This window comes from Salmo salar, chromosome 13, assembly GCF_965601325.2.
Source record: "Salmo salar chromosome 13, fSalSal1, whole genome shotgun sequence".
In the NCBI taxonomy this organism is placed as follows: domain Eukaryota; kingdom Metazoa; phylum Chordata; class Actinopteri; order Salmoniformes; family Salmonidae; genus Salmo; species Salmo salar.
The window spans coordinates 63,959,826-63,972,404 of record NC_138303.1 but is presented as its reverse complement, the minus strand read 5'-3'; the positions used below and the strand labels follow the sequence as shown (position 1 = coordinate 63,972,404).

The window sequence follows — 12,579 nt, the reverse complement described above, 5'->3', positions numbered from 1 at the left end:
CGCAACTCTCTGGTTGTCCTCACGATGTCAGTGTCCTTCTTGGCTAAGTGGTCTGATCCCTCGCCCTTGATCTGAAAGGGGTCTTCTGAGGACAGACAGCTCTGTAGCTCAGAGCTCACAGCTTCGGACTCGAACGGTGTATATACCACGATTCAATGAAGAGTGGAGGCTGGGTGGTTCGGCTTGAATTCACCCGCTTAGACACAGCTACTCGTCCGTAGCTCGTGTAGAAAAAGATTTCTTTGTCTTCAACCTTGTGTTTCGTTTTGGGGTTCGTTGACTTTGTTAGACCTTCGCTGCAGCTTGGGGTCAATTAGTCTCCTATGTTAATTCTTCACTCTCCTGTCTTATACCCTAGGGTCAGAAGTGGGCGTAACCGCCTTTAGGGCAATTCCCTGGGCGGACCAAGTTAAGGGGCAAGGCCTAGATTTGACTAAAATCCTATTTTAGACACTACCTTCACATCTCATCTTTACCAAAACATTCTCTTTGATTTGGATATTTTCCACACAACGTACAATGTATAAACATCAGGCATATACTGGGAAAACTCTTAAAGGTACAATGTTTTCATAATAACGTAATCTCATTCAATTCAAAAGTTACATACATTTTCATATTCCACCTCTCGTCATGACCACCATTGTGGCTGACGCAAACCATTGTTCCAAAGTCCCTTTATTGCATGTTTAATGTTCTGAGGCCCGTTCTCCATAGTGAGAGTACAAAGGAATTTCTCAGTGGCCTAAGGTTTATTAATGGCGTGAGGTGTCATAAAACCCCCCCACATCTTCAGACCCCTATATCTCTCCTCCTCTGTTGGGGGTTTGGGAGATAATCTGTAGGGTGGTGGTCTCCTGTACCCTGACCTGATCAGGACAGTCATGACAAATCTAATAATTTCAATTTCTCAAACAATCAACTATTTTTCACCATTTGAAAGACAAACATCTCCTAAATCCAACCACATTGTCCGATTTCAAAGAGGCTTTACGGCGAAAGCATAAAGTTAGGTTATGTTAGGAGAGTACATTGAAAATAGCTGTGTGTAATGTTTTGTCAATTCAAAGACAGGCGTCACCAAAAGCAGATAACCAGCTAAAATTATGCACTAACTTTTGACAATCTTCCTCAGATGACACTCCTAGGACATTATGTTATACAATACATGCATTTTTTGTTCCATCAAGTTCATATTTATATCCAAAAACAGCATTTTACAGTAGCGGTGAAATTCAGAATTTTTTCCCCCTCAAATGCTTCCGGTGAATCAACGTTACAATTTACAAAATTACTATTCGAAAACATTGGTAAATTATAATATTGTCATTCAAAGAATTATAGTTTAACATTTCGTAAATGCTACTGCATTGCCAGATTTCAAAATAACTTTACTGGGAAATCACACTTTGCAATAAACGGGGTGCTGTGCTAAGAACAATAGGCTAGGATATACAGGTTAGCACCATCTTGTAACCATCTAATATCAATAATACTATTGTCAATAATCCCTTACCTTTGATTATCTTCATCCATTGGCACTTCCAGGAATCCCAGGTCCACAACAAATGTGGTTTCTTTCGACAAAGTTCATAATTTATGTCCAAATAACTCCAAGTTGTTCGATGTTGTTAGCGCTTCGGTAGGCTACTCAAAAGTAGGGCGGGGGGGGGGGGGGAAGTCCCGACGAAAAGTAAAAAAAAACCATCCATTTACGTTCGTTCAAACATGTCAAACGTTGTTTAGCATCAATCTTTAGGGCCATTTCTAATGTGAAACATCAGTAATGTTTCAACCCGACCTCTCCTGTGTCTTGAAAAACGTTTTTGAAAAATGTCTCACCTCACATGAACTCACATGAATGCGCAGGTGCGCGCAATAATGAAGTGACGACATCCCAGGGATGTCAACTTCTCTTCCTTGTCATCCGGTCTCTGTTCATCGTAGACGCTTCAAACAACTTTATAAAGATCGTTGACATCTAGTGGAAGCCGTAGGAAGTGCGAAATGAATCCTTTGTCACTGTGTGATCTATTAGCAATGACTCGAAAATAGTACAGCCACAAAATTCTCATTTCCTGGTTGTATTTTTCTCAGGTTTTTGCCTGCCAAATGAGTTTTGTTATACTTACAGACACCATTCAAACAGTTTTAGAAAATTAAGAGTGTTTTCTATCCAACTCTGTTAATAATATGCATATCCTAGCTTCTGAGTTGGTGTAGGAGGCAGTTAAAAATGGGCACATATTTTTTTCAAAATTCTCAATACTGCCCCCTATCCACCAACTATTTGGTCCTCTTGCAGAAGATTTCCTGGTGCTGCACTTCTCCTGGAAAGACAAGGTTGTGGTCTTAGCATTTTACACTTTGTGGAAGGGACGTAGGGCAACATGCCTTTGTTGGTCCTGTTCAGTTGATATCTTTACCATCTAGCATATTGTTTAGGCACAATGAGGGGACATTAGGAGCTGCTTTTTAGAGGAAAGATCAGTCAACAATGTGAATGGGCTGGGCTAAAGAAGGTGTGAAAAGTCTTAGGAAGGCAGTTCTTGCACAGTATGAGTTTGTGTATGGGAGATTGATGAGAAATTGCACCTCAATCACGCAACACATTAACTGTCTAAGCATAACCCTGCACAACCTCTCCCAGCCCATTGACTTTGACAGATAATTCTTGTCAATAGTTGCCCTTTCCACAGGAATTTGTTTTGTGTTTTGAGAATCTGCAGAGAGAATAAAGCGGTTGTGTCATTACTGTTGTAGTCTTGATTGTATACATTTCAGTGTTCCTTGCTGGTTTCTGTCCCACAATCTGTTGTGCTCCATAACCGCAAGGTGTGTCCCCTCCCTCATGCTTGTGTATCCAAAAAGGCCCCCACTTTGGGGTATTTTTCAGCAGGGCACTGTGGAATGACTCCAGATAACTTAGTTTTAGAAAAGGTAAAGAGAAGGGAGGTAAACTAAATGGATTACATGGTCTGGAAGGTACTTTGTGGTCCTCAGGCTAAGTCTAATCACATGTAACCCCATAACACAAATCATACAAACACTACCCAATTCATGTTTATACCATGCTTACTGTAAATTGACCTATCTTAGCTGTCAGCTTGTAAATATTTTGGCCAACTTACCTTCAACTTGTGCAGAACTATGGGTTGGAAGTGCATGTTGGTGGACCCATATTCTGTACCACCTAAAACAAAACACACAATTTAACCACTCCACTAATTGTGGAGTGGTTAAACACGGTGACTGAGTTCGGTGACTGAGTTCAATAGGAAGTGTATATGCGACACGGTGGCTGAGTTCAATAGGAAGTGTATATGCGATGTTGTTCCCACTGTGACTATTTAAACCTATCCAAATCAGAAACAGTGGATAGACGTAGCATTCGCGCAAAACTTAAAGTGCGAACCATCGCATTTAACCATGGCATAAGGTTGAATACAAACAGTGTAGTTATTCCCTCCGTAAGGCAATCAAACAGGCAAAACGTAAGTACAGAGACAAAGTAGAGTTGCAATTCAATTGTTCAGACATGAAACAATCGTGAATTACAAAGGGACAATCAGCCATGTCGCGGACACAGATGTCTTGCTCCCGGACAAGCTAAATACCTTCGCCAACTTTGAGGATAACACAGTACCACCTAAGCAGCCCACTCCCAAGGACTGTGGGCTCTCCTTCTCCGTGGCCGACGTGAGTGAGACATTTAACCTGTCTGGGCAAGGTGGGACGCTTGCAAATACCTCATAAATGCTATAACTTCAATTTCTCAAACATATGACTATTTTACACCGTTTTATAGATACACCTCTCCTGAATCGAACCACATTGTCCGATTTCAAAAAGGCTTTACAGCAAAAGCAAAACATTAGATTATGTTAGGAGAGTAACCAGCCAGAAATAATCACACAGCCATTTTCAAAGCAACTAGATGCATCACAAATACCCAAAACACAGATAAATGCAGCACTAACCTTTGACAATCTTCATCAGATGACACTACTAGGACATGATGTTACACAATACATGCATTTTGTGTTCGATAAAGTTCATATTTATATATAAAAACAGCATTTTACATCGGCGCGTGACGTTCAGAAAATATTTTCCCTCAAATGCTTCCGGTGAATCGGGGCTACAATTTACAAAATTACTATTCGAAAACATTGTTAAAATGTAATATTGTCATTCAAAGAATTACAAATTAACATCTCGTGAATGCCACCGCTTTGCCAGATTTAAAAATAACTTTACTGGGAAATCACACTTTGCAATAAACGACGTGATTTGCTCAGAAAAATAGGCTAGGCGATTCATGTTAGCTCCATCTTGGAACCATCAACCATCAAAAATACTATTGTAAATATTCCCTTACCTTTGATTATCTTCATCAGAAGGCACTTCCAGGATTACCAGGTCCACAACAAATGTAGTTTTGTTCGAAAAAGGTAATAATTTATGTCCCAATAGTTCCTTCTTGTTAGCGCGTTCTGAAGGCTACTCAAAATGTACCGTATTTAAGTTTGTTCAAACATGTCAAACGTTGTATAACATAAATCTTTAGGGCCTTTTTCAACCAGAGCTTCAATAATATTCAAGGCGGACGATTGCATTGTCTTAGTAAACGTTTCGAAAGGGGAGGGTAGCCATGGGCGGCCGCGTCATTGTAGTAAATGGCCCTCCCCGTGACCAAGTTCCACAGCCTCTCTTTGGGTCAGTTTGTACCATAGAAGACTCAAACCACTTTGTAAAAACTGTCGACATCTAGTGGAAGCCTTAGGAAGTACTAAATGATTAATAAGCCCCTGTGTGTTTCAATGGCAAATGTTTGAAGTGATTTCCACACATCAGATTTCCATTTCCTGTTAGGATTTGTCTCAGGGTTTTGACTGCCATATGAGTTCTGTTATACTCAGACACCATTCAAACAGTTTTAGAAACTTTAGGGTGTTTTCTATCCAAATCTACTAATATATATGCATATTCTAGTTACTGGGCAGGAGTAGTAACCAGATTAAAATCGGGTACGTTTTTTATCCGGCCGTGCAAATACTGCCCCCTAGCCCCAACAGGTTTTAAGCGTGTTAAGCCTCGCAAGGCTGCCGGCCCAGATGGCATCCCTAGCCGCATCCGCAGACCAGCTGGCTGGAGTGTCTACGGACATACTCAATCTCTCCCTATCCCAGTCCTCCTGACAGATCGACCCCAGGTGGTGAAGGTAGGAAACAACACCTCCACTTCGCTGATCCTCAACACTGAGAATCTACAAGGGTGCGTGCTCAGTCCCCCTCCTGTACTCCCTGTTCACCCATGACTGCGTGGCAACGCAGGCCTCCAACTCAATAACTTTTGTAGACGACACAACAGTAGTAGGCCTGATTACCAACAATGACGAGACCGCCTACAGGGAGGAGTTGAGGGCCCTGGCGGAGTGGTACCAGGAAAACAACATTTCCCTCAATGCCAACAAAACAAAGGAGCTGAATGTGGACTACAGGATACAGCAGAGGGAGCACAACCCTATCCACATTGATGGGACCTCAGTGGAGAAGGAGAAATGCTACAAGTTCCTGCGTGTACACATCACTGACAATCTGAAATGATTCAACCACACAGAGAGTGTGGTGAAGAAGGCGCAACAGCACCTCTTCAACCTCAGGAGGCTGAAGAAATGTGGCTCGTCCCCTAAGAACCTCAAACTTTTACAGTTGTGGCAATTGCACTGCCTGCAACTGCAGGGGTCTCCAGAGGGTGGTGCGGTCTGCCCATTGCATCATCGTGGGCACACTGCCTGTCCTCCAGGCCACCTACAGCACCAGGAAGGGCAAAAAGATAATCAAGGACATCAACCACCCGAGCCAAGGCCTATTCACCCCGTTTCCATCAGTACAGGTACATCAAAGCTGGGTTAGAGAGACTGAAAAATTGCTTCTATCTCAAGGCCATCAGAATGTTAAATAGCATCACTAGCCAGCTACCACCCGGTTACTCAAGCCTATATACCTAGACATGGGATCACTGGTCACTTTAATAATGGAACACTATTCACTTTACTTATTTCAAATGTATAGTTGTGGCCAAAAGTTGAGAATGACACAAATATAAATTTTCACAAAGTCTGCTGCCTCAGTTTGTATGATTGAAATTTGCATATACTCCAGAATGTCATGAAGAGTGATCAGATGAATTGCAATTAATTGCAAAGTCCCTCTTTGCCATGCAAATGAACTGAATCCCCCAAAAACATTTCCACTACATTTCTGCCCTGCCACAAAAGGACCAGCTGACATCATGTCAGTGATTCTCTCGTTAACACAGGTGTGAGTGTTGACGAGGACAAGGCTGGAGATCACTCTGTCATGCTGATTGAGTTCGAATAACAGACTGGAAGCGTCAAAAGGATGGTGGTGCTTGGAATCGTTGTTCTTTCTCTGTCAATCATGGTTACCTGCAAGGAAACACGTCCCGTCATCATTGATTTGCACAAAAAGGGCTTCACAGGCAAGGATATTGCTGCCAGTAAGATTGCACCTAAATCAACCATTTATCGAATCATCAAGAACTTCAAGGAGAGCGGTTCAATTGTTGCGAAGAAGGCTTCACGGCGCCCAAGAAAGTCCAGCAAGCGACAGGACCATCTCCTAAAGTTGATTCAGCTGCGGGATTGGGGCACCACCAGTACAGAGCTTGCTCAGGAATGGCAGCAGGCAGGTGTGAGTGCATCTGCACGCACAATGAGGCGAAGACTTTTGGAGGATGGCCTGGTGTCAGGAAGGGCAGCAAAGAAGCCACTTCTCTCCAGGAAAAACATCAGGGACAGACTGATATTCTGCAAAAGGTACAGGGATTGGACTGCTGAGGACTGGGATAAAGTCATTTTCTCTGATGAATCCCCTTTCCAATTGTTTGGGGCATCCGGAAAAAAGCTTGTCCGGAGAAGACAAGGTGAGCGCTACCATCAGTCCTGTGTCATGCCAACAGTAAAGCATCCTGAGACCATTCATGTGTGGGGTTGCTTCTCAGCCAAGGGAGTGGGCTCACTCACAATTTTGCCTAAGAACACAGCCATGAATAAAGAATAGTACCAACACATCCTCCGAGAGCAACTTCTCCCTGTCACAGAAGTTGTCATGGAGAGAAGAGGACCAAGGCGCAGCGGGATTGTGGACACTCATGTTTATTAAATAAAACACGTAAAGCATCCACTTGAAAAAAACAATAAACAGTACTTACAACAGCAACAGTCTTGCAGGCACATACAATGCAGTGCAAGGACAACCACCCACAACCCCAAAGAAAAACACACACACCTATATAGGACTTCCAATCAAAGGCAACTCAACACACCTGCCTTCAATTGGAAGTCCCAATCACCAACACAACATTTAACAAACACAAACCACCTGCCACATCCTGACCAAGACTAACACAATTACGCCCTCTGCTGGTCAGGATGTGACAGTACCCCCCCCTCAAGGTGCAGACCCCGGGATGCACCTAAAAAAAGAAAAACACAAGAAAATCCCTAATACGCACCTCAATGCTAGTGCGTTTAGCGGGAAACACCGGACCGTAGAGGCGCACTGGCGGTCTTGAGCGCTGGGTTGGCATCACCCCTTCAGGCTCGATGCTCACACTCCCCTGGCACATGCGGGGCGCTGGTACTGCGCTTACCGGCCTGAAAATGCCAGGCCTCACCACAGCACCTACCCCAAAGCACGGGACCTGTCCAGTGTGTTTTCTTCCAAAAAGGGTACGGGGAGCTGGCCTGGGTCTCCCATCTCGCCCCGCCAAACAGCCCTTGAGCCCCCCCCAAAAAAATGATTGGGGCTGCCTCTCGGGCTCTACCTGCCTCCCAGGCAGGTTGTCGCAGTGCACCCGCAATTGCTCCCATGTCCAGTCAATCCTCTCCTCCAGTATTTCCAGCGACCAGGAATCCATCACCTCCCGAGCGCGCTGCTTCCAACTTTCCTCCTGTGGCTTCCTCTTCCGCTGCTTGGTCCTTTGGTGGTGGGTGGTTCTGTCACAGAAGTTGTCATGGAGAGAAGAGGACCAAGGCGCAGCGGGATTGTGGACACTCATGTTTATTAACTTCTCTAGGGCCGGCGGGACGAAATCGTCCCACCTACGTAACAGCCAGTGGAATCCTGTGGCGCGTTATTCAAATACCTTAGAAATGCTATTACTTCAATTTCTCAAACATATGACTATTTTACACCATTTTAAAGACAAGACTCTCGTTAATCTAACCACACTGTCCGATTTCAAAAAGGCTTTACAACGAATGCAAAACATTAGATTATGTCAGCAGAGTACCCAGCCAGAAATAATCAGACACCCATTTTTCAAGCTAGCATATAATGTCACAAAAACCCAGAAGACAGCTAAATGCAGCACTAACCTTTGATGATCTTCATCAGATGACACACCTAGGACATTATGTTATACAATACATGCATGTTTTGTTCAATCAAGTTCATATTAATATCAAAAACCAGCTTTTTACATTAGCATGTGACGTTCAGAACTAGCATACCCCCCGCAAACTGCCGGTGAATTTACTAAATTACTCACGATAAACGTTCACAAAAAGCATAACAATTATTTTAAGAATTATAGATACAGAACTCCTCTATGCACTCGATATGTCCGATTTTAAAATAGCTTTTCGGTGAAAGCACATTTTGCAATATTCTCAGTAGATAGCCCGGCATCACAGGGCTAGCTATTTAGACACCCAGCAAGTTTAGCACTCACCAAAGTCAGATTTACTATAAGAAAAATGTTATTACCTTTGCTGTTCTTCGTCAGAATGCACTCCCAGGACTTCTACTTCAATAACAAATGTTGGTTTGGTCCCAAATAATCCATAGTTATATCCAAATAGCGGCGTTTTGTTCGTGCGTTCAAGACACTATCCGAAAGGGTAAATAAGGGTTACGAGCATGGCGCATTTCGTGACAAAAAATTTCAAAATATTCCATTACCGTACTTCGAAGCATGTCAACCGCTGTTTAAAATCCATTTTTATGCCATTTTTCTCGTAAAAAAGCGATAATATTCTGACCGGGAATCTGCATTTAGGTAAACAGACGAAAGAAAATAAAGCATGGGGTCGACTCGGGCACGCGCCTAAGCCCATAGTACTCTGATCGGCCACTTGCCAAAAGCGATAATGTGTTTCAGCCAGAGGCTGCCTCGATATCGTTCAGCTTTTTCCTGGGCTCTGAGAGCCTATGGGAGCCGTAGGAAGTGTCACGTTAGAGCAAAGATCCTGAGTCTTCAATAAAAAGAGCCCAGATGAACAACAACTTGTCAGACAGGCCACTTCCCATATAGAATCCTCTCAGGTTTTTGCCTGCCATATGAGTTCTGTTATACTCACAGACACCATTCAAACAGTTTTAGAAACTTTAGGGTGTTTTCTATCCAAAGCCAATAATTATATGCATATTCTAGTTACTGGGCAGGAGTAGTAACCAGATTAAATCGGGTACGTTTTTTATCTGGCCATGTCAATACTGCCCCCTACCCCCAACAGGTTAAATAAAACACGTAAAGCATCCACTTGAAAAAATCTATAAACAGTACTTGCAACAGTCTTGCAAGCACATACAATGTAGTGCAAGGACAACCACCCACAACCCCAAAGAAAAACACACACACCTATATAGGACTTCCAATCAAAGGCAACTCAACACACCTGCCTTCAATTGGAAGTCCCAATCACCAACACAACATTTAACAAACACAAACCACCTGCCACATCCTGACCAAGACTAACACAATTACGCCCTCTGCTGGTCAGGACGTGACACTCCCAACCATCCAGGAACAGTTTGGTGACGAACAATGCCTTTTCCAGCATGATGGAGCACCTTGCCATAAGGCAAAAGTGATAACTAAGTGGCTCGGGGAACAAAACATCAACATTTTGGGTCCATGGCCAGGAAACTCCCCAGACCTGAATACCATTGAGAACTTGTGGTCAATCCTCAAGAGGTGGGTGGACAAACAAAAAAACAAATTCTGACAAACTCTAAGCATTGATTATGCAAGAATGGGCTTCCATCAGTCAGGATGTGGCCCAGAAGTTAATTGACAGCATGCCAGGGTGGATTGCAGAGGTCTTGAAAAAGAAGGGTCAACACTGCAAATATTGAGTCTTTGCATCACTTCCTATAATTGTCAATAAAAGCCTTTGACACTCATGAAAGGCTTGTAATTATACTTCAGTATTCCATAGTAACATCTGACAAAAATATCTAAAGACACCGAAGCAGCAAACTTTGTGAAAATTAATATTTGTGTCATTCTCAAAACTTTTGGCCACAACTGTATATACAGTATTCTATTTTACTGTATTTTATTTATACAGTATATTTCTTAATTCCATTCTTTTACTTTAGATTTGTTTGTATTGTTGTGAATTGTTAAATACTACTGCACTTTTGGAGCTAGGAACTCAAGCAATTCGCTACGCCCGTAATAAAATCTGATAAATGTGTGTATGTATACAGTAAAATTTGATATTGATTTTGACTTGTCCAATACAAAACACACGTTATTTAAATTCCATTTCGAGAACATTTTGAAAATGTTTTGGTAGTGTGCCGTAACGAGCACAACCCAGGCACAGACTCACTTGTACGATGTCCATAGGACAGCCTCAGTCTCGGCAGGACTTGAGGCTGTCCTAATATTAACACCATACTCTGGCATTGCTTTATAGACTAACCCTCTGTTCTCTCCCATGTAGACCTGCCCCTGGTCAACCTATCTGTGGAGCCCCAGCCCATACTGGAGGGCAATCTGGTAAAGTTCCACTGCTCTGCCAAAGCTAACCCACCAGTCATCCACTACAGGTGAGATAGTATACCTGCATATACAGACACACACGCACACACTCTCTCTCTCTCACACACACACACATCTATTTTACTCTCCGATTGAAATCTTTGGTCTGGGTGACCCAAAATCTCCACTTTTTGATGCCCTTATTGTGTTCAGTAGGCCTATATACACTCTATCTACAATCCTCTCATGTTTATGCATACAGGCTGCTTTAGGAGAGCAGGAGTCTCTCTGTCCAAGTTCTGCTGCTCTACTGGGGTTTAACACAGGAAACAACCACATACAGTTGAAGTCACTGGGATGGCGTCAATCACATTGAATTTAAGGCTGGAAGACATACAGTTGAAGTCGTAAGTTTACATACACTTAGGTTGGAGTCATTAAAACTCGTTGTTCAACCACTCCACACATTTCTTGTTAACAAACTATAGTTTTGGCAAGTCTGTTAGGACATCTACTTTATGACACAAGTAATCTTTCCAACAATTGTTTACAGATTATTTCACTTATAATTCACTATATCACAATTCCAGTGGGTCAGCAGTTTACATAATCTATGTTGACTGTGCCTTTAAACAGCTTGAAAAATTCCAGAAAATTATGTCATGGCTTTAGAAGCTTCTGATAGGGTAATTGATATCATTTTAGTCAATTGGAGGTGTACCTGTACCTCAGTGCCTCTTTGCTTGACATCATGGAGAAATCAAAAGAAATCAGCCAAGACCTCAGAAAACAATTGTAGACCTCCACAAGTCTGGTTCATCCTTAGGAGCAATTTCAAAACGCCTGAAGGTACCACGTTCATCTGTACAAACAATAGTACGTAAGTATAAACACCATGGGGCACGCAGCCATCATACCGCACAGGAAGGAAACGTTCAGTCTCTTAGAGATGAGCGTACTTTAGTGCAAAAAGTGCAAATCAATCCCAGAACAAAAGCAAAGGACCCTGTGAAGATACTGGAGGAAACAGGTACAAAAAGTATCTATATCCACAGTAATACGAGTCCTAAATCAACATAACCTGAAATGCCGCTCAGCAAGGAAGAAGCCACTGCTCCAAAACCGCCATAAAACAGCTAGACTATGGTTTGCAACTGCACATGGTGACAAAGATCGTACTTCTTGGAGAAATGTCCTCTGGTCTGATGAAACAAAAATAGAACTGTTTGGCCATAATGACCATCATTATGTTTGGCGGATAAAGGGGGAGGCTAGCAAGCTGAAGAACACCATCCCAACTGTGATGCAGGGGGGTGGCAGCATCATGTTGTGGGGGTGCTTTGCTGCAGGAGGGACTGGTGCACTTCACAAAATAGATGGCATCATTTGTAAGGAAAATTATGTGGATATATTGAAGCAACATCTCAAGACATCAGTCAGGAAGTTAAAGCTTGGTCGCAAATGGGTCTTCCCAATGGACAATGACCCCAAGCATACTTCCAAAGTTGTGTCAAAATGGCTTAAGGACAATAAAGTCAAGGTATTGGAGTGGCGATCACAAAGCCCTGACCTCAATCCTATAGAAAATTTGTGGGCAGAACTGGAAAAGCGTGTGCGAGCAAGGAGGCCTACAAACCTTACTCATTTACACTAGCTCTGTCAGGATGAATGGGGCAAAATTCACCCAACTTATTGTGGGAAGCTTGTGGAAGGCTACTCGAAATGTTTGACCCAAGTTAAACAATTTAAAGGCAATAATACCAAATACTAATTGAG

At 42.8% G+C, this 12,579-nt stretch overlaps 1 protein-coding gene across 1 annotated transcript in view; it reads left to right on the top strand.

Moving 5' to 3' along the window:
- LOC106567547 (kin of IRRE-like protein 3) overlaps positions 1-12,579 on the top strand; it is a 368,305-nt gene that overhangs the window by 294,882 nt on the left and 60,844 nt on the right. Inside the window, exon 6 of the mRNA XM_014136991.3 lies at positions 10,766-10,871. Coding sequence (XP_013992466.1) covers positions 10,766-10,871 — 106 coding nt within the window. The remainder of the gene's footprint in view (positions 1-10,765; positions 10,872-12,579) is intronic.